The sequence below is a fragment of the Equus caballus genome, chromosome 10 (assembly GCF_041296265.1).
Source record: "Equus caballus isolate H_3958 breed thoroughbred chromosome 10, TB-T2T, whole genome shotgun sequence".
Taxonomy (NCBI): Eukaryota; Metazoa; Chordata; class Mammalia; order Perissodactyla; family Equidae; genus Equus; species Equus caballus.
The window spans coordinates 23,687,249-23,708,201 of NC_091693.1; the positions used below are offsets into that span (position 1 = coordinate 23,687,249).

The 20,953-nt window shown below is 53.7% G+C and overlaps 3 protein-coding genes across 6 annotated transcripts; 1 reads left to right on the forward strand and 2 right to left on the reverse strand.

Moving 5' to 3' along the window:
- Positions 1–2,606: 2,606 nt before the first annotated feature.
- On the reverse strand, positions 2,607–7,843 carry OSCAR (osteoclast associated Ig-like receptor). Of its 2 annotated transcripts, XM_023650350.2 has the most exons (6): positions 7,731–7,843; positions 7,164–7,196; positions 6,564–6,659; positions 4,852–5,151; positions 3,716–3,997; positions 2,607–3,232 (listed from the first exon to the last, which is right to left on the reverse strand). In XM_023650350.2, the coding sequence occupies exons 1-6, from the start codon at positions 7,765–7,767 to the stop codon at positions 2,805–2,807; spliced, it is 1,176 nt and encodes a 391-aa protein (XP_023506118.2). In that variant the 5' UTR covers positions 7,768–7,843; the 3' UTR covers positions 2,607–2,804. The 2 variants fall into 2 exon arrangements, with proteins under 2 accessions (XP_023506118.2, XP_023506119.2); XM_023650351.2 differs by lacking the exon at positions 6,564–6,659 and having other exon boundaries at positions 7,731–7,834.
- NDUFA3 (NADH:ubiquinone oxidoreductase subunit A3) lies at positions 4,913–11,658 on the forward strand. 3 transcript variants are annotated; one of them, XM_070223273.1, is made up of 6 exons: positions 4,914–5,052; positions 8,021–8,112; positions 8,495–8,725; positions 8,947–9,021; positions 10,724–10,801; positions 11,503–11,658. In XM_070223273.1, the coding sequence occupies exons 3-6, from the start codon at positions 8,716–8,718 to the stop codon at positions 11,592–11,594; spliced, it is 255 nt and encodes an 84-aa protein (XP_070079374.1). In that variant the 5' UTR covers positions 4,914–5,052; positions 8,021–8,112; positions 8,495–8,715; the 3' UTR covers positions 11,595–11,658. The 3 variants fall into 3 exon arrangements, with proteins under 3 accessions (XP_001488347.3, XP_070079374.1, XP_070079373.1); XM_070223272.1 differs by having other exon boundaries at positions 4,927–5,052; positions 8,495–8,744; XM_001488297.7 differs by lacking the exon at positions 8,021–8,112 and having other exon boundaries at positions 4,913–5,052.
- Positions 11,659–11,716: 58 nt separating this feature from the next.
- TFPT (TCF3 fusion partner) lies at positions 11,717–20,805 on the reverse strand. The gene is made up of 6 exons (XM_023650352.2): positions 20,572–20,805; positions 20,057–20,315; positions 16,794–16,864; positions 12,540–12,609; positions 12,241–12,459; positions 11,717–11,864 (listed from the first exon to the last, which is right to left on the reverse strand). The coding sequence occupies exons 1-6, from the start codon at positions 20,592–20,594 to the stop codon at positions 11,745–11,747; spliced, it is 762 nt and encodes a 253-aa protein (XP_023506120.1). The 5' UTR covers positions 20,595–20,805; the 3' UTR covers positions 11,717–11,744.
- Positions 20,806–20,953: the final 148 nt, after the last annotated feature.

The following is a 20,953-nucleotide window of genomic DNA, read 5'->3' on the forward strand; positions in this document are numbered from 1 at the left end:
ATATAACCACTATGTGCACCCCACTTCTTCGGTGCCCTTTCTTCCTTCGGGAAGAAAGGCCCCCGGCCATGGTTCCTCATAAAGCTTTGTTTAATTTTCTCTTGCTATTCTGTCTCATGTGAATTTAATTCGTTCTCTGGCCAGACGAACCCACATTTGGGAAGAGGAAATGTCTTCCTCCCCTACAAAGTGCTCCCCCATCAACACAGTGAGCAGTAATTGGGTTAATGTCTTTCTCGGTGAGCTTCATGAGAGTCGGGCTTATGTCGGCTGTTACTCCCCATTGTATCCCCAGCCCCTAGCACCGTGCCTTGTACGTGGTAGCCATTAAGTAAATGTGTGATAAGTGGATGAGTGAGAACTTGGGGAAGCAGGGATGGGGACCAAAGTGGAAGTCCCAAGGGTGAAGATGCCCGAGTTTGTGGGATGAGAGGAGATTCAATTGAAGTGAATAGTATTTGTTTTTCTATTACTGTTTTAACAAACTAAGCGGCTTAAAACAACATAATATTTTTATCTTTTGGTTCTGGAGGTCAGAAGTCCCAACTGGGGGGGGGATGCTGCGTTACTTCTGAAAGCTCCAGGGGAGAATCCAATTCCCTGCCTTTTCCAGCTTCTAGAGGGATGTGCATCTCTCAGCTTGTGACCCTGCATCACACTGACCTCTGCTTCCTTCCTCACATCACCTTCTTTGACTCTGACCTGCCTGCCTTCTTCTCATAAGGACCCTTGTGCTTACATTGAACACACATTGTGATTACATTGAACCCACCCAAATGACCCAGGATCCTCTCCCCATATCATGATTCTTAATCACATCTGCGAAGTTCCTTTTGCCACGTGTAACATCTCCACAGCTTCCAGGAATCGGGACACCGCATGTTTGGGGGAACCATTATTCTGCCCACCACAGAAGGGAGAAAGTACAAAGCCTGCTTATGTCACCTTTGGCGTGGAGAGCTCATCCAGTGAGACTGTGCATGTTTCCTGAGACCTATATGCCAGGCCCTGGGGATTTCAAGATAAAATAACCTGGTCCCTTGGGAAGAACTTGTGGGCTATTCTGGGGGAGAGAGAGTCAGAATACAGTAGGGTCAGTACTCAATTGGGGTATGATAAGGCACTATGGAGGCACAGAGTGGTCAGGCGAGAGTTTGCAGAGGAAACAGCATCTAACCCGAGATCCGAAGGATGAGCAGAGCTAACCAGGCAAGAGGGAGTAGAAAAGAGAGATCAGTTGAAACAGATGTGTCACAGTCTCATTATGAACATCTTGCAAACTCTGAGCACTGATGGGTGACAAATACAAGGAACCACTGGCGCAGAAGAGTATAAATTGATTTGCTAATTGTTAACCGTAATAACATCCCCCTTTCTCTTCCTAATTTAAAAGTGAACGTGAAGGAGGAGACTAAAGCCCGTAAAACCCAGAGGTCTTGACTCAGCAAACTGGAAGAGACTGTTGTTGTCATTGTTATGTTGAAGAGGCAGCCATAGGAAAAAAAACCATCAGTCCAACCACAGACTCTGAAGTCCCAGGTTAAACACTGTATTCGTCCTGGAGGGCTGTTGGTGACAATTAGGAATAACATCTTTGGATGGCCTGGAAAAATGATGGCATAGAGACATGAATGATGGTAGAAGTGAAATTGTATTATGACTATTATTCACTCTCGATGTAAACTTTGCTTGTTACACTGTGTCATCTCCTGGGACCGGAGTGGGGAGCAGGGGGCAGTTAAAGCTGCTGTTCTAAGATTTTGTAATCTCTCTCCATGTGTTGGGGACAAGTTATCTCGTTTGATTCTCTCTAGAACTGACGTGGTAAATATTTTTAGTTTCCGCTTTCACAGATGAAAACTCTGGCGGGTCTATAGATTTCTCAAGGTTACCCACCCAGTGGGTGTTGGAGCTGGGGCTGTCCAAAAAATGGGAGATATCCTCTTCTCCATAAGGTGGGGAAAAGGAGAGGGGAAGTTGGATAATTTAATAAAAATAAAAGATGCATGCTCCACCAAAATTAGGCATACATCAAGAAAGGAACACATGAGTGTTGAGTGGTAAGAAGTGCATAGGGATGGAAAACGTGTGTATGAGGATAAGATGTCAAGGTTAGCTACATAAAAAGAGAAGTTAAATTAACAAATTCAGGAGAAACTGTGCAAGTAGCTAGGCCTTTGGGAGGAAGAGAGGCAGGATAAGGAGAGCAAACTGCAAAGTGGAATTGGTTTGCAATGTCTTTACCACAACTGGGAGGGCAGCCAAGAGCACAGTGGGAAGCAGACCAAGTGGAGTTTATTCGAGTCCAGGTCACAACTCTATTGCACACATGCCACTTGCTGTTGCCTTGGCAACAGACCCATGCTTAAGGATAATGACTGATCAAAGAAAATAGCCCGAAAGGCATGCAAATGACACTGTAACTGGGGAAGAAGTTCTGCTTGGTCTGATCTTGGTCCGATCTTGGTCCACCTTTGGGGAAGGTCTGAGGAGGAGTTTAGGAGAGGTTTGTTGAGAGACCAAGATAATGTCATGCAGGGAATGACGGTGAGTTGCTTAAAAGATGAGCTGGAGCATGCGCCGTGGAAAAAAGGACTAGAACTCCATTCCAGTTCTGCAAGTCTGGTAGAAATCGCTGTTATACAATAGCTAACATTTATTGAGTATTTGCTACATATGGGTCAGTCACTGTTTAAAACGCTTCACGTGTATTGTGCACTCAGTCCTACAACAATCCTAGAAAGTGGGTATTATCAGTGCGCCCATTTTACAGTCAAGGTAATTGAGGTTTGGAAGGGTCGCTTTCATAACATCCCACAGTGAGTGAGCAGCAGCACTGGGATTTGAACCCAGGTCTTCTGGATAGGAAGCCTTAACCACTGATCGCTCATTCCACTGATCCAGGGAGTCTTGGAGAAATGATCCAGAAGGAAGATAGAGGGCACGGTACAAAAGTTATTGGTACTCAGGAAGCTGGGCTCAGTTGGGAGAGCTGTGGGGCTCCGGGAAGGGCTAGTCCAACCCAAGGGCTCCCTGCTGCTTCTCTGCCCTCTCTGGGAAGTCTTCTCACGCTGCAGGCGTCTATATCCAGTTCTCTGGGCCTCAGGGTCAAACGTTACCAAACTCTGGCTGCGCCAGTCGAAAACGACCAGTGTGCCCAGGGAGATGAGGACCAGGCCAGCCAGTCCCAGGCGGATGAGGTTGCCCCGGGTGTAGTCCAAGGAGCCGGAGCCTGAGGGGCCAGCAAGGAAGAGAGGCGTCAGCGCTCGAACCCGCGGCCTCGGCCCCACTCTCCTGGTCTCTGACACCTCTAGGGTGGACTTGGGGACACAAAGCTGAGGGGTATCGACGAGGGAGGGACCGCGACTCTTGGGTCTGAGGGAGGAGGGGGTAGGAGGCCTGGCCTCCGAGGTCTGGGGGAAGAGGGACTGGGGGCCCGGACTCCCTGATCTGAGGGAGGAGGGGCTGGGGGCCCGGACCCCTGGGTCTGAGGGAGGAGGGGCTGGGGGCCCGGACCCCTGGGTCTGAGGGAGGAGGGGCTGGGGGCCTGGACTCCGAGGTCTAGGGGAAGAGGGACTGGGGGTCCAGACTCCCGGGTCCAGGGGAGGAGGGGATGGGGGGCCCGGATCCCAGGTCTGAGGGAGGAGAGGCTGGGTGTCTGGGCTCCGAGGTCTGGGGGAGGAGGGGCTGGGGGCCGGGTCGCGGGGCCCCTCACCCTCCAAGCTGATGACCAGCGGCTCGCTGCGCCGCGACAGCACGTAGGGGGAGGAGGGCGTGTGGTAGTAGCAGCTGTAGGTGCCGGCGGCGCTGGCGCCGAGCAGCGGGAAGTCGGCCCAGTGCTGCGGCGAGTCGCGGTACTGCACCGGCGCCGCCTCGCCCTCGCGGTACAGCGCGAAGCTCATTCCCCGCCAGCGGCCGGCGCAGCGCAGGCTCACGTTGGCGCCGGGCGCCACCACCGGCCCCGGCAGCGCCACCAGCGTCGGGGCTGGTAGCTCGTCTGCAAGGGGGGAAGGCGGGGACCGAGGGCTGGCGCCGCCCAGCGTCAGCTGGTCGACTCCCTCTCTCTCCCACCTTCCCCCTACTTTCCCTCTCTCTGTTCCCCGCCCCCCCTTCCCTGTTTTCCTGCGTCCGTCTCCCCCCTCTCCTACTCTCTCAGCCTTTACCTCCCTCTCTCCTTTCGTCTCGGCCAGTGTCTCCATGTGTCTCGCCTTCTCTGTGTGTCTGCCTCAGCTTCTCTGTCTCCCTGAGGGTCTCCGTGCCCCTGTGGCCTCCTGTGTCTTCGTCCCCAAGCGTGTCTTTCTCTGCATCTCTGTCTCTCCTTCCTTGTAAGTCCCTTTTCCCTCTGTGCCTGTGTCTCGCTAAAATTCTATGTTTTTCTGTCCCCATCGGTGCATGTTTCACTCCCTTTGGGTCTCGGGTGGTGTGTCTCCTTCTGATTTTTCTCCTTGTGTTTCTATGTCTCTCCCAGGGTCTCTCCACCTCGGCACTAGTGACATTTTGGATAAATCTGGATAATTCTTTGTTATATAGGGGAAGAGGAGCTGTCCTGTACGTTATAAGATGTTTTGCAGCATCTCTGGTCCCTACGTACGGGATGCCGGTAGCACACCCTCCTTCAGTCATAACAACCAAAAATTGTCTCCAGATATTGCCACAGATCAGCTGGGGGGCACAGTTGCCCCTGGTTGAGAATCACTCCGGTTTCTCTTGGGTTCTCTCTTTCTCTCTCCATGTAGCTCTTTTTTCTATGTGTCGTTGTACAAGCCTGTCTCTGTATGTCTCTCTCTCTCTCTCCTCCTTCCTCCCTCATACCGCGTCTGTGTCCCTTCTCTCCCACCCACAGGACCTCACCTGTCACCAGCAGTTCCAGGGCATCACTGAGTTGGGAACAGACACCCGGCCTCCAGCCTCGCTTCTTGTAGCAGCAGCGGTAACTGCCTCCCTGTTCCGTGGTCACCTCCTCCAGGAAGAACTCCGCCAGCTCCAGGAACACATCCCGTTGCAGGATGGACTCAATCTCTCCAGATTTGAAGAGTTCAAACCTCCAGGCAGGTAGGGGCGCCCTGCACCTCAAGGTCACGTTGACCCCAGGGGTCACAACTGCGGCCGGCTGAGCCCCCAGCCGCGGCTTGGGGTATAAGGCTGGGGGGACTGAATAAATGAGGATGTCTGGGTCCTCGGGCTTCCTGAGAGCCCAAGGAGATGAAAGGGAAGTTGAGATAGGAGGAGAAGCACCTGGGGCAATGACTGCCCCTTTCTCAGCCTCAGTGGCCTGTTTGTAAAATAGGGGAGGTGCTGAACCCCAATTGAGGCTTATCAAAATGAGCTGTCAGTCAAAGGACCAGAGCATCAACTCCTGAGCTTACAAACACATGGGTTTGTCAAGGGGATGGGTTCATGAAATCTGCGATTTTAAATTGCTCTCCAGAATATCTGTAACATAGTCAACATATTTCAGTAGTTGCCAAAACTTGCTGTCTATTGGGGGGGAAAAAAAAGTTGGATCCCTACCTCACACCATTCCCCCAAACAAATTCCAGATTAATTAAACACCTACATGTGTTTTTTTTAAAAAAAACAAAAACTATAAAAGTATTAGAAGAAAATATATTTGTTTTGTGGATAAGGAAGCCTGTCTTAAAATATAAAATGAAAAATTCAGAAGAGACAAGGTTAATTCACCACTTCAACATTTTAAAGTTGTGTATTAGAAAAAACAAATAAATGAAGCTAGAAGACAACTGACAGCACTGGCAGGACTAACTTAGTCATAAGCCACATAGATTAAGAGTATAGAAAGAAATCCAGAGCCAACCCAATTGAAAGTTGGGCAAAACATATGAGAAGACAATTCACAGAAGAGGAAGTCCAATTGACCAGAACACATTTGGGCGGGGGGGGGGGGGGGGGGGGGGCGCCGCAGGGTGAAAGTTGCTCAAAATTAAAACAGGTTGTCAAAAATTAAAACAATAGTTAACATTCCGTTTGGGTGAATGTGTAGTGAAACAGGCACCCAGGTGCACTTGAGTGCACCTTTTGAGAATGCAATTTGTCAGTTTCTATCAAGATACACAAAGAGCGTGACCAATGACCACATAATTCCAACTGCTCTACCCTAGACTAATGCATATGCATGGGCACAAAAAGCTCATACAGAAGCATTGATCGTGAGGGGCAAGACTGGGAGCAACCCAAACATACGGCAAGAAGGCCAAATAAACTAGAATCCAGCCAAATGCTAGACAGCATTTAAAAAGAGAAAATAAAGGTACAGCTGGCAATAATGACGTGGAACTATCTCCAAGAGAGATTGTAAAGTGAAAAATGTAAGATGCGGAACTGTGTGAGTCACGAAATATCAATTTTGCCTTGGCAAGAAAACAAAGAAGTATATAAATACATGCATCTGTTTGAATGCATGGAAACTTTCTGTAAGGATCCAGAGATTATTTAAGGAAGATGAGGAAGGGGAAGAGAGAGGCTGTTATATGTCCCTTGAGAATGATTGAATTTTTAAAACCATGAATATATATTAGCTTTATCATTTAAAAATAAATTGATACCTAAGGTAGTAACGGTTCTCCAGCTGGTTCTTATCTGAGGTTGGAGTGTAGCAGGGGGAAACTGAGAGAAAGAAGAGGTCTTATCTGTCCAAAAGCCTGGAAAGAAACACAGGGCTATCTCAGGGTAAAGGACCCTACTTTTGCGGAAACGGGGTTACAAAAGCGGGAATAATTGGCTTTACCAGAGACCCTATTTACTGAGCCCTGCACTATGCCAAGCCCTGAGCCAAGGGTTTTTACACATGTGATTTTATTAAATCTTCACAACAACCCATTTCACAAAGAAACTGAGTCTTAGCAAGCAGTGGTTTGTTCAAGGTCGTAAATGAGTAAGATGGTGAAACTGGGGTTCCAGCTTAGGTCTTTTTAGCTCCAAAGTCCATGGCCTTCACTACTCACCCATACTGGTCACTAAGGGGAGTGAGGGAGGAAGGAAGGAAAGAAATAATGGAGGGAGGGAGGGAAGGAGACTAGGCAAGAAGGCGTGGGAGGAAGGGAAATAAGGAAGCCTGGGGTGAGGTTGGGCACCAAAATGAAATCTGAGCAGTTGGGAATGGGGTGTCAGCAACATGCAGAGGAGTGGATGGGTCTGTTACTCACCGGTCGGAGTGGTATACATGTGACACAGACGCCCTGTAGAAGGTTGAGGGGGCTAGGTCTTTTCCAAGCCCTAGGCTTCTCCCAGCCCCACCTCATTGGGAACCCAGGAATCTGAGTCCCCAGGCCCTCTTTCCTCTGAGAAACAGGAATGTTACCCCTATTTCTCCTGTCTCTGTAGCCATAAATCCAGACCTCCAGTCCCTACCTACTTAAGAAGCCAGAAGGCTGGAGCCAGCCCCCTCTTGCCTCGACACCCAAGAGTTCAGGCCCTTGGACCCCACCTTCTCTGGCAGACAATAATCTTGGCCCACAGTTTCTCCTCCCTGGGGTTCAGGAGTCTGAGCTCCCAGCTCCCTCCTTTCCCGGGGATCCAGGTGTCGTGGCTTCCATCCCCCTCCCACATCAGAATCTGGGACTCTATACTCCCTCGTCCCCAGATGCTCAGGTCTCCAGCCCCTCCTTCCTCTAGATCCAGAGAATCCTGCCCCCAACTCCGTCCTCTTCCAGGAACCCAGGTGTTTGGGGACCCTCTGTCTTCTGACTTTAGAAGGGGGTGGGGTGGCTCACAGAGGCTCAGCAGCTGGAGGAGCAGCACCAGTGCCATCGTGGGCAGGTCTTGGCCGGAGTGGAAGCAGGAACCAGGGCTTGGCCTGCTCTCTCACCTCCCAGGAAATGAGGCAACTTCAGAAAGCCAGAACCAGGTCCTGTTTAGGGAAGGGCGGAGCGAGGTGGGGGCCCCTGGGTGACTGTATCACAGCCCCATGCTGTGGTGGAAAAAGTTGGGATTGGAGCAGTCATAACCTTGTGTTCATTAATTAAGCTTAAAAGAAAAAAAACTAGCACCTATTATATGCCAGACCCTGCGGCCCGATTCTGGGGACAGAGAGGAGTCAGACCACATTCGGGCACTCAAGCGGCTCAGTCTGATGGAAAGACGGATCCAGACCAGGTCAGTTAAAAAGAAAAGAAAAGAAAAGAAGTGATGTGCACTATAATGGAGGTCCCATAGGACACTGTGAGAGTCCACAGAAGATCCCTAACCCGCCTGGGATGAGAGGCAGGACTTCCAGGACGAACTGATATTGAGCTGAGACCTCAAGAGATAGGTCAGTCCATTCGTCCTCTCCCAGCCTCTGTTTCTCCACCTGTAATGGGCTTTGATAAGTAAACTATAAAATGAGGACTACTGCACTCTGCCTGAGCTGGGTCGCAGCAGGAGGACTGGAAGTCACTCCTGGGGAGCGACTTTTAGGTTGAGAGTGAAGAGAGCGCAGTGGCAGGTATGCCAAGACATGCTTTCACTTAAAGCTGGGGCGCCGCCTCCGTTCCAGCGGCTGCCCCGGACTTCTGTTCTGCGACTGGCTCACGCGTGGCTCACTCAGCGAAGCCTCGCGCGCAGGGACCACAACTCCCAGAATGCTCCACGCTCTCGCCACCGCCTTGGACCGGTGTTTTGCGCCAGTGCGCACGCGCAGACTCAGTCAGCGGCGCCTCTCGTGCCCGGACTACGATTCCCAGAGGGCTCTGCGACCTCGCTGCCTCCGAGACCAAGATGGCTGCGAGTAAGTGCGGGCGCCGCAGGTGCGCGGGGCGCGGGTAGTTCCGGGAGCCCAGGCGGCCAGGTGTAGGGCGCGGCGGAGCCCTCGTGGAGGCAGTGGGGTCCAGGCCAGAGGGGGTCGCGGAGGTCACCAGAGGGCTCTTCCAGGGCGGGGGTGGCGCGAGGGGGTTAGAGGTCACTGGGGGCATCCCCTGCAGGGGTGACACTCCACGCCCACCCATCTAGGACTCGCCGCCTTCCTCAAGAATGCCTGGGCCAAGGAGCCGGTGCTAGTCGCCTCCTTCACCATTGCGGGCCTCGGTGCGTGAGCGGCAACGTGCATCACCCCCAACCGGCGTCCCGGCCTCCCCTCCCCTCCCCGCCTAGGTCCCCTCGCCTTACACCCCGCCTCCATCACCCCGCCAGTGTCCATCCTGTCCCCCGAGACCCCATCACCGCCCTCAGCGTTCTGTATCGCCACCAGCGTGCCACACGCCACGACGCCCCCTGGCTTACCCCCTTCCCTAATACGATGGCCCCTTCACCACCCCCACCCCGACACACCGACCCAAGAGGCCCCTAATCCCTCCAAAAGAGAGGTTCTCAACCTTGGCTGTGCATTCAGAACACCTGAGCGCCAAAAAGAAAAGAGAAAAATAATGTAGGAAGCCTCCCCCCTTTCACCATCACCCCCCAACAGTTTCTTTTTTTTTTTTTTTGAGGAAGATTAGCCCTGACCTAACATCTGCTGCCAATCCTCCTCTTTTTGCTGAGGAAGACTGGCCCTGAGCTAACATCGGTGCCCATCTTCCTCTACTTTATATGTGGGATGCCTACCACAGCATGGCTTGACAAGCGGCGCCGTGTCTGCACCCGGGATCTGAACCAGTGAACCCCGGGCTGCCAAAGTGGAACGTGCAAACTTAAATGTGCACACTTAACCGCTGTGCCACCGGCAGGCCCCCTTGCAACAGATTCTGAATGGAGTTAGGCGGGGTTGGGGAATCGGCCTCATGTGAAAATCCCTGATTCTAAGGTGCTGCCCTGATTGAGAAGCTCTGCTCTGGGACAGGGCTACTGGAGCATGGGGCTCACTTGTGGGTGGGAAGTGTCTTGTTAAAAATGCAGGCTCTGATCTAACAGGTCTGGGGTGGGGCCTGGGATTCTGCATTTCTAAAGAGTTCCCAGGTCTTGTTGATACTGTTGGTGGGCACACCACACACTGGGTTAAGGTTCCAGAACACAGTTGTCCCATTAGGCAGCCACGGGCCACACGTGGCCGCTGGAAATAGGGCTAGTATGAATTGAGATGGTATGTTATGCTCATGTGAAGTGCAGCCGATTTCAGAGACTATGACAAAAAGCATATAAAATATCTCAATTTTTTCCAAGTTGATTCTATGTTGAAATGATGTTTTGAGTATACCAGCTTAAATATATTTTAAAAACTAATTCTGTATGTTTTAACTTTACTTTTAACATGGCTCTTAAAAATGTAAAATTACATTTCTGTCAGGCAGCACGGACCTGGAACATTCCTTTATATGCCCTACCCCACCCCTCACGCCCAGGACTCCTGGCTCCCACCCTGGAGGGACTGTAATTTCTCAGCGACCTTCCTTGTACAGCCCCTCCCTCCCTCAGGTTCTAATAGTTCATGATTCCTCTGGAACACTCCCAAGCCCCCCCCACCCGCCATGCTCCATGACCACGTCTACACTCAAATGCACTCATTCCATGAGCACGCCCACCCCTTCCCTCCTCTGTGCCCTCTAGGTTCCACTATCCCTGAGAGCTTGACTCCCACCCCCTCCTCCAAAAGAAAAGAGTTATAAACCCTTCTGATGTATGGGGATCTCAGGGTGCCCAGAGGAAAGGGGCCTCCTGGAGGTGCTGGACCTCTCTGCTCCCCTTCCTCCATGCATTTGACCCCCACTTTGCCAAGGTTCAGCCTCTCCCCACTCTCCCCCCTTCTCCCCTCCAAAACGGCCTTCCCCTGGGCCTCACCCCTGTTTCTCCACAGCTATAATTCTGCCCATCCTCAGCCCCTACACCAAGTACTCCATCATGATCAACAAGGCGACACCCTACACCTACCCAGGTGAGTGGGAGCCGGGGGGGGGGGGGGGGGGCTGGGGGAGGAAGAATGATGGGCAGGTCTCCTCAACAGGTCTCTGAGCTTCTGCAGTGCAGTCTGGACTTTTCTGCCCTTTCTCCTTTTTTTTCTTTGTATTGGCTGAGGAAGATTCGCCCTGAGCTAACATCTGTGCCAGTCTTCCTCCACTTTGTATGTGGGTCACCGCCACAGCAAGGCTGATGAGTGGTGTAGGTGGGCACCCGGGATCCAAACCTGTGAGCCCCAGGCCGCCAAAGCAGAGCACACTGAACTTAACCACTATGCCACTGGGCCGCCCCTCTTTTTTTGGGGGGGGGATACCATTCACATGGCATAAAATTCACTTCCTGTCCATTTTTGCACTTCTGAGTTTCTGTTCCAGATTTCTGTTCCTCTCTGGGTTCCCATCTCTAGTGATTTCTGCATCTCCATCTCTCCAGGTCTCTGTCCTCTCTCTGTTGGATCTCTTTCTCTCCGAGTCTCCTTTCTGAATCAGTCTCTCTCTGGTCTCCTATGTCTCTGGGTCTCTATCTCCCTGCATGTCTGACTCCCTGACCCTCATTCTTCTCTCCCATCTCTCCCTTGGGGTCCCATTTCCCTCTTTGACTATAAACTGACAGGGCAGCCCTTCTCTGCGGGCCCCTGGAGATCTGCTGGTCTCAGTGGCCCACCCTCTTGCTCCACAGTGCCCCTCCGAGATGACGGGAACATGCCCGATGTGCCCAGCCACCCCCAGGACCCCCAGGGCCCAAGCCTGGAGTGGCTGAAGAAACTGTGAGCACCTCCGTTGACAGGGAGGAGATCCCCTCCCCTGTGGCCCCCAATAAAAATGTGAAAACTGACCCCAGAGTCGGAGAGTGTGTGTGATTAGAGGTGGGAGCAGTAGACAGCAGCCCAGGAGAGTGTGGGGCTCAGTTTATTGGGGGGATCAGTCAAAGGGGGGGCTGGCTAGGGTGGGGTAGGGCAGCAGTTTGTCTGGGCCCCGAGAAACCCAACTGGAATCCAGGGCCTCATCTGCTTCGAAGCCAAAGTCTTCCTCGACCTTGATCTGGGGGGAGAAGGGCGAGGGCGTGAGTAGAGATGGCCCGGGGCCTCATTTCTGGCTTCCTCTGTGCACCTCCGAGAAAAATGCCAACCCTCCGGGGCCCCTGTGTCCGGTTCTTCTGGTCACCCACCTTGTGGCCCTCCGCTCCCGGCCTCTCGTTATCTTTCCTCCCCACCACCTCCTCCAGGGCTTCCAACTTCCTCCTCCAGCCAAGCCCTTGCCCCACTTTTTCCAGCTCATTCTCCTTCCCCACCCAACCCCGACCCCCTACAACCCCTCCTGCTCCCCGTCCTTTCTGTAGCTCTCCCCTCCCCACCAACCCAGCCCCTAGGGGTCCTGGTCCTGCCCTGCCCGGTCCCTGCGCCCCTGGCTCTCCCACCTGCACCGGGGCCAGTTCTGGCGTCAGCGCGGCTCCTGCTCGGCGTCCATCCCGGGGCGCTCGCCGCCTCTTCCGCCCGCTGGGCCCCTCACCCGGGGCTGGGCTGCTGGGTTCTGGGGGTGCGGGCGTCCTTCTGGGCGGGGACAGCCCCTCTTTCTCTGGAGGCTCGTTCTCGGCGTTGCCCGGGGTGGGGGCATCTGTGCCCTGGCTGCCCTCGTCCTGGCGGGAGGTGAGGGGGCGGGTGAAGGCTGGGTCCTGGGCTCCCGGTTTGCCCAGCCCCCCGGAGACCCCGCGCTCACCTCCAGCACAATGGTGAACTGGCCGGCCCTGTAGTCATCGCCGTAGGAGTCCAGCACTCTCATGAGAAACCTGCGCCCAGAGAGAACCGCCAGTGGAATAAGTCTGTTCTGGCGGCTGGGGAAAGGGGCACCCGACAGCCCAGCTCTGACTGTGAAGCCAAGGTGCCCTCGACCCAGAAGCTTCAGAGCTCCCAAGTCTGAGACCTGGGTGCCAAGCACTGGACCAGCCGGTGGGACTTTAGGCAAGACAAGGTGACCTCTCTGTGCCTCGGTTTCCTGCCCGGCCAACAGGAGATGATGACTCCGACTAAGTGGAGTGCTGGGAGTGACACTGCAGCTAGATGATCGCTTTCAAGTACTCAACGGGTATCGGCTTAGTAAACATTCAAGCGTAAGTTGTCATTTTTTTTCCAAAAGGTATGCCTTTTTTTTTTTTTTTTTTTGGTGAGGAATATTGGTCCTGAGCTAATATCTGTTGCCAATCTTTCTTGATTTTTTTTTTTTAAAGATTTTATTTTTTTCCTTTTTCTCCCCAAAGCCCCCAGGTACATAGTTGTATATTCTTCGTTGTGGGTCCTTCTAGTTGTGGCACGTGGGACGCTGCCTCAGTGTGGTCTGATGAGCAGTGCCATGTCCGCGCCCAGGATTCGAACCAACGAAACACTGGGCCGCCTGCAGCGGAGCGCGCGAACTCAACCACTCGGCCACGGGGCCAGCCCCTTTCTCGATTTTTTTAAGTCCTTCTAGTTCTATGTGGGATGCCACCACAGCATGGCTTGACGAGTCGTGTTAGGTCCACACCCAGGATCCGAACTGGCGATCCCCAGGCCGCTGAAGCAGAGCACACAAACTTAACCACTGTGTCACTGGCCGGCCTGTAAAAACTGAGAGGCAGGTGCAGACCACCCTGCGGCCTTCTCTTCTTTCCTGTCCCTGCTTCTAAAAGCTTTTTTTTTTTTTAAAGCTCTGATTGATTGAATGCTACCTGTGAGCCAGCGCCTGGGCAGAGCATTTTACACGCACAGTCTCACTCCTTCTCGAGTATGCATCATGCCCTGCCCTGTCCCAGGCAGTGTTCCAGGAGCTGGTCATGTGTCAGGGAACAGAACGAAGGTCCCTGGGCTCTTGGAACTCAGAGTCTCGCAGGGAGACAGACAATCAGCAAATCAACAAACCACAATGGGTCAGAGAGGCGGAAAGAGGCAGATGATACCTGATTGGGACTTCAAAAGGACGGTGGGGGAGGCCTCACTGAGAAGGTGAGGGAGTGGCAGAAGAACCTTTCTGGCAGGAGAAACAGCAAGTGCAAAGGGCCTGAGGTGGGAAGGTGTCTGGTGTGTTCTAGGTAGAGCAAGCAGGCAGGTGTGATGGGCCGTTTGATGCAGGGCCTGGGTGGCTGTTTAAGGACGTTAACTCGGAGTCAGGTGGGACCCCTGCAGGGTTTTGAGCAGAGAAGTGACTTGGTCTATCTTACATTTTATTCTAACTTTTGAAAAAAATGACGTATTTTTTAAAATTGCGATAAATAACATGAAATTTACCACTTTAACCATTTTTAAATGTACAGCGCGGTGGCATTAAGTACATTCACGTGGTTGTGCAACCATCACCACCATCCGTCTCTAGAATTCTCTTCATCTTGCAAACTCTGTCCCCATAAACAACAACTCCCCGGCCCAGTCAGCCACCACTCCGCTTCCCGTCTCCATGACTCTGACTACCCTGAGAACCTCAGGCGAGTGGAATCACACAGTATTGGACCTTTGGTGACGGGCTTATTTCACTTCACATAATGCTTCAAGATTGAGCCATGGTGTAGCATGTGTCAGAACCTCCTTCCTTCCTAAGGCTGGATAATATGCCAGCATATGCATACACCACATTGTTTATCCGTTCCTCCATCCATGGCTGCCTGGGTTGCTGCCACCTTTTGGCTTTTGCAAATAACACTGCTATGAACATGAGGTTACAACTATCTGCTCATGTCCCTGCTTTCAGTTCTTTTCGGTATGTACCCAGAAGTGGAATTGCTGGGTCACACGGTAATTCTATATTTAAAAATTTGGGGGAGCTGCCATACTGTTTTCCATGGTGGCGTGTCTTACATTTTAAAAGGACCACTCGACCACCCTCCATGTTTCTGATGGTCTGGCGAGAGGCCCAGAACTTGCATTGTGACAATTCCCAGAGGTCTGAGGCTCGATGTCCAGGGCCCACACACTGAGACCCACAGAGCTGGGCTCCAGACACAGAGCTCAGAAGGCGTCTCCAGGGGCTGGCCCGTTGGCATAGTGGTTAAGTTCACACACACTGCTTTGGCGGCTTGGGGTTCGCAGGTTTGGATCCTGGGCGCAGACCTAGCTCGTCAAGCCAGGCTGTGGCAGCATCCCACATAAAATAGAGGAAGATGGGCATGGATGTTAGCTCAGGGCCAATCTTCCTCACATAAAAAAAAATAAAAATTAAAAATAAATTAAAAAGAAAGCATGACTCCCTGACGAATCCACAGGGAGTTTAGCGTGTGCGGATACTTCCTCTGCCTTTTGAGGTTGTCACCATAAAGGCCACCCCTCCCCTTCCCTAGACTGGGTCCTGCTGTAAAATACAATCTTGGCTGATGGTACAAATAGGACCAAAAGGGTTCAGCCAGGCCCACCCCGTTGTGACAGACTTGGAGGGGCACGGCAGGTGCAGGGAGACGAGTCAGAGCACGGCAGGAATCGTGTGAGAGGTCACATCCCTGGGCCCAGCTCGGCGGCAGTGGAGGTGACAAGACGTGGGGTTCTGGTATATTTTAAGGTGCTGCTGGGTGGGCGGGGTTTTAAGGGTAGAGTTGACAGGAGCTCTGGTGGGTGAGATGCAGGCAAGAGGAAGCAGCACAGGATCCCCAGCCCTTGGGGGAGGGGCCAGGCTTGGGGGAAGTCAGGGTTAGTTCTGGAAGCATGTCAGAGAGCCAGTGTCACCGTCCTGCGGGCAGCCAAAAAAGAGAACAGAGAGCTCCGAGGACAGCTGCAGACAGGATCTGGAGGTCCGAGGCCGCCAGGTGGCCTTTAAAACCACAGCGCTACGAGCTCTGCAGGCGGGGCACACCCCCAGCACTGACCAGAACTTCCCGTGAGGACAGACATGTCCCGTACCTGCGCTGACCACTGCAAAAGCCACTGGCCAGCTGCTGCTACCACTGGGCACCTGGCACGTGGCGAGAGTGACGAGGAACTGAGCTCTTAACTTCATCCTCTTTAAATTAAGTGTACATCACTTCTTGTGCCATGAAGCACCTCACATGCGGCGAGTGCAGCTGAGCAACTGAAATTTTAAATTTCATTTAATGTTAGTTAATTTAAACGAAAAGTGGCACCTGTGGCTCGTGTGCCGGAGGAACTGGATTCCTAATTTCACTTCCTTTCAGCTGACTTCAGTGTAGATTGCCCCCTGCAGCTACTGAGCGCTTGCGTGGTGGGAGCCTCTCAGGAACTGAATTTTCAACTTCATTTTAATGAGTTTTAATTAAATTTATTCATGTAGTTACAGTGGATTTTAATTATGTGTCAATGAAAGTTGCCACCTGTGGCTACCGTGCTGGACAGCACAGAGATGGACAGAAGAGGACTTAGGGCCAAGCCCTGGGGGACAGGGTTTGGGAGGAAGAGGATGGGGCAGGGAAGTGGCCGACGGCCAGGGGGCAGGGGAAACCCAGGAAGGTGAGGGACCTGGACCCCAAGAAAGTGCTTCACAGAGGCATATCCACTGGCCAGGGAGGCGGAGGGCTGAGGACCAAATGAGGGGCTGAGCATTGTGGAGCCCTTCCTCACAAGATGAAGAGGGAGACACAGCCAGTGGCGGGGTCAGCATCAGATCCCGGGCGGGCTGGCCCCAGAGCTCACGCCCCTCCCAGTCACAGTGACACAGGTGCACAGAGGGAAGCTCTGAGCTCAGCTCACCCCCTGGGAGCTCCCACTTAATCCTCAGCAGCCTCGTGACTTTGGCATTGCTCTTGTTGACAGGAAACTGGGGCTCAGAGAGGGCATGTCGCTTGCTCAGAGTCACACAGCAAAACAGTGCTTGAAACTGAGTCTGTGAGCACACCTAGGCCCCCCAGGCTCAGGTGCAGCTCTTGCCTGCAAGGCCCAACCCCACTTCTGGCCCCTGTCTACCTCAGCCCCGGCCCTCCTGTCCAGCCTCGCTTTGTCCTGGCCCAGTAGGGCGGGCAGACAGGATGGTGGTGGGAAGGTCAGGGGGCGAGGCAGGGCTTACCTCCGCTCCTGCTGCAGTCTGCGCGTTATCCGCTGGACCTGATGGAGCCTGCTCAGGACCCGCTCGTTCACCTGTGCGGGGGTGGGAGGGCACACGTCAGCGCTCCATTCATGCTCCCGCTCAGTCGGTCCTAGATGGTGAGTGCAGCCCCCACCGTGCACTAGGAACCAGCCGTGGCCTCTGAGGCCTCCTGCACATCCCCCTCCTCACCCGTTCCCCACCTTTCCTGCTCCTCTCCCGCCTCCACTGCACCCGCTGGCCTCCAAGCCGATGCCCGAACCCCTTGCGCGCCTTCCTGTCCCGGGGGTTTCCACACGCTCTTGCCCCCCATGTCTGCACCACTCATTCCCTCAAGTCTGTGCAGGGCATCCACTCACCTCCCCCTGAACTGCAACACCCCCCCATGCCCACGCCAGAACCCCGCCCACCCAGCCGCGCTCCTCAGCTTCATCTTTCCTTACAACGCTCATCATTGCCTTCCATGCTATTTACTTGTTTTGCTCCCTGTCTCCCCACCAGAACATAAGCTCCCAAAGGATGGGGATTTGTGCCCGTATCCCCGTGCCATGAGCAGAGCCTGCAGGGGAGGGTGCTCTGTCACATCTCTGAACAAGCAATGTCACACAGTGATAATGTGTGGGCGGACGCCAAGCAGGCCCCCGTGCTGGGGAGCAGGGCAGGAGGTGGCTACTTCAGTTAGGGCTGTCAGAGAAGACGTGTGGGCCAAGACCTGAACGACGACGTGGAGACAAATGAGCAACAAGCCAGGAGGAAAGGAGTCCAGGCTAAGGGAACAGGCACTGCACAGCGTCTCAGGACCCCAGCCTAGACACGGGGTGGGAGAGAGGTGACTAAGCCCAAGCAGAGGCTTAACACAGTGGCTAAAGTGTGTACTGCTCCTGAGTCAGACAGACCTGGGCTGGAATCCCAGCTTGCTGCTTCTCAGCTGTGTGAGCTTGGGCAAGTTACTCAACCTCTCTGAGCCTCAGGTTTCTGCATCTGTAAAATGGGAATAATAACAGAACCTATTCCTAGGGGGTGGGCTAAGGGCACTCAAATGCCAGCTCCTTCGAGCGGACGATCGAGTCCCTCTGGGCCCCAAATCCATCTGTTAAACAGGGCTCGGAATACCGCTGCTCAGCGGGTGGGGGGAGCAGGGATGAAAATTCTGAGACATCCTTTGCGCAAAACCCCGAGGGCAGGCCTGGCACACGGCGGCTGTGACGGCACCTCCCTTGCACTGAAAGACCCTGCGAGCACAGAATGCCCGGGATGAAATATTATTGCTAACGGTGGACAGAGGGATTCACGTGAGGAGTCTTGAAAACACCAGAGGAGAAGAGGACAGAGAGGAGTGGTCCTGGAGGGAGGAAGGGAGGGGGGGAGAGCTGAAGGATGCAGCCGAGGCAAAGGCTATATGGGAAGAGAGACACCGTATCTGGTTTATGTACAATAGCTCTGAGTTACCTCTGTAATGTCTACTTTATATGTACACATACACACGTATGTAAAACTAGGTTACAAATAGCACTGCTACGAACACCCTGGTAACTGTCACTGTTTCTGCTGGCTACATATGGAGGGCTGGCACTGCGGGCCACAGGGTATGCAGAGGTGCGGCTTGGTGCAGCTTCAGGGGAATATAATTTAGACCCGGAGCTGACCCTGCTCCGAGCGCTCCACTGCTCCCACTGCCCTCAGCCTGGCATTCAAGGCCATCTCCCCTCTGGCCCTCTCCAGCATCGCCCATCCAACCAAACACCCCTCCAGGCCTGAGTGAGGCTCCTGCTGCCCAGAGTCCCGCGTGCGCCTCTGCCTCCAGTCAGTCTGACCCGCTCCCGCTTATCCTAAAACTCGACTCAAACATTGCTTCTTTATCATTTCTCTGCCTCGCCCCCTCCTCTTCATGGCCTTGACTCCTACCCCAGCTCAGGCCTCATCCTCTCCCGCCTGGACCACTACACCAGCCTAGCCTCCCCCTTCCCAGAGCTCCCCGACACCACTGTTATGGGTTGAATGGTGTCCCCCAAAACAGGCGTGTTGGAGTCCTAACCCCCAGGGCCTCAGAATGTGACCTTATCTGGAAATAGGGTCTTCACAGAGGTAAACAAGCTAAATGAGGTGATTAGGGATCCTAATCCAATGTGACTGGTGTCCTTATAAAAAGGAGAAATTGAGGGGCCAGCCCAGTGGTATAGTGATTAAGTATGCACTCTCCACTTCAGCAGCCCCCAGTTCACAGGTTCAGATCCTGGGTGAGGACCTAGACCGCTGGTCAAGCCATACTGTGGCGGTGTCCCACGTACAATATAGAGGAAGAGTGGCACAGTTGGTAGCTCAAGGACAATCTTTCTCAAGCAAAAAGAGGAAGATTGGCAACAGATGTTTGCTCAGGGCCAATCTTCCTCATCAGAAAAAAAGAAAGAAATTGGTTAGGACACAGACACACACAGGAAAATGCCACATGAAGATGAAGGCAGACATCTAGAAGTCAGGGAACACCAAACATTGCCAGCAAACCACCAGAAGCTAGAGAAGAGGCCTGGAACAGATTCTCCTGCACAGCCTCAGAGGAACCAACCCTGGTGACACCTGGATCTCGGACTTCAGCCTCCAGGACTGTGAGACAACACATTTCTATTATTCTGCCACCCAGTTTGTGGCACTTGGTTACAGAGGGCCTAGGAAACTAATACAACCAAATTCAGAGAGTCTTTCAAACACCCAGCTCTGACCTGGTCCCTCCCCTGTTTGAAACCTTTCAATAGCTCTCTCCCACTGTGAAAAAAAAAATTCACACTTCTTGCCCTGGTGTTCGCGGCCTTTCAGGATCTGGGCCCTGCCTATGGCTCCATCCTCATTCTCATCAAGGAGCCTAAAGCAGTGATTCAGCTGAGAGAGGCTGAGTCTGGGGCACGGGCCCTGGGGATGGAGGGGATGAGCAAGATCCAGGCAGATGTGACAGGCAGAAGGGACAAGACGGGAGGAGTGCCTGACGTCAGGGCTATGGGAGACCAGAAGAGCCCGATCAGTGGGGAGCATGAGGGGCACCTGTGAGACATCAGCCAGCCGACCTGGGCTGGGAAGCTCCTAGAGGAGACTCCCCGTGCCCCGCACCGTGCCTGACACATAACAGGTGCAAAATGAAGGAAAGATCCCTTCACCTAGTCAGGGATGGCTGGGCAGGTGGACCGGCGGAGGCTGGGAAGGGGTGGTCATTTAGGCCAGGGGACCCTAAAACGGGGCAATCCGCACTCACCTACCTGCTCGATCTCCCGGCAGCGCCGGCCCAGCGCCTGATACTTCCTGCGATTTAGTTCCCGCTGGCGGCGCCGCCGGCCCCGGGCTGCCTCCTCCTCTTCGTCCCGCTCCCGGAGCCCCGAGCCGCCAAGACCGCCGGACACAAACTCCACTTCTGTCTCAAGCTCGCTCTCCAGGATGTGGCCACCGAACAGCGGAGGCAGCGCCAACTCCGAGCCTGGCGGCGCTGAGAATTCTTCAAAACCCACGGCTGCCATGGTCCTGTAGGGTCAGGGGGGCTCAGGGACCCTGAACTCCTGGCCCCCAGCTCCTCCTCCCTCAGACCCAGGAGTCCAGGCCCCCAGCCCCCTCCCCTAGGCTGCTCGAGTACAGACCCCAGTCCCTAAAAACAGTTCTAAGCAAAAGCAGTTGCATGAACTACAATCCCCATCAGCCCTCAGGGTAAAAGCGCGGATACCTGCACACTCTGCAGCCGCAATGTCTTTTGGGATTTGTAGTTTTCCCCAAAGCCACTCACCCCTCTCTCTGCTCCAGTTCCATCGCTCTTCCGCTCCGGGCGCCCCAGACTTCAGAACTTACAACTTCGAGAAGCTCTAGGTTAAGTCGTTAGCAAAACTACTTGTCCCATCAGTCTTCACGGCCAAGAGATAAGGGACTTAGCCGCTCGGCCTTCTGGGAGTTGTAGTTCCCAATTTCCAGCCCGCTCCCCTCCCCCTCTCCCTCCACCCCGAGTCCCGGCTTAAAGGCCTTGCTTTCTCGTCGAACGCCTTCACCCGTCGTCCGAGTTTTCCCCGTCTTTATTCTTGTCTCAACACCCTGTCGTCCGACTACGGCGATTCGCCACTTGGCAGGCTCAGTCCTCGGAAGACCGTGAGCCGAGTGAGCCCCTTCTCCCTTCT

Bases quoted from the DNA above. Each gene is read 5' to 3' on its own strand.
- NDUFA3 (XM_070223272.1), top strand. From the start codon at position 5,007: ATGGACTCAATCTCTCCAGATTTGAAGAGTTCAAACCTCCAGGCAG. The intron at 8,745-8,946 runs GTGCGCGGGGCG...CCACCCATCTAG, and splicing joins AGTAAGTGCGGGCGCCGCAG to GACTCGCCGCCTTCCTCAAG. The intron at 10,802-11,502 runs GTGAGTGGGAGC...CTTGCTCCACAG, and splicing joins GACACCCTACACCTACCCAG to TGCCCCTCCGAGATGACGGG.
- OSCAR (XM_023650350.2), bottom strand. From the start codon at position 7,767: ATGGCACTGGTGCTGCTCCTCCAGCTGCTGAGCCTCT. The intron at 7,197-7,730 runs GTGAGCCACCCC...AACCTTCTACAG, and splicing joins CCTCCAGCTGCTGAGCCTCT to GGCGTCTGTGTCACATGTAT. The intron at 3,998-4,851 runs GTGAGGTCCTGT...CCCCCCTTGCAG, and splicing joins CCTGGAACTGCTGGTGACAG to ACGAGCTACCAGCCCCGACG.
- TFPT (XM_023650352.2), bottom strand. From the start codon at position 20,594: ATGGAACTGGAGCAGAGAGAGGG. The intron at 20,316-20,571 runs GTGAGTGGCTTT...CTGACCCTACAG, and splicing joins GAACTGGAGCAGAGAGAGGG to GACCATGGCAGCCGTGGGTT. The intron at 12,610-16,793 runs GTAAGCCCTGCC...CTCTGGGCGCAG, and splicing joins AGACTGCAGCAGGAGCGGAG to GTTTCTCATGAGAGTGCTGG.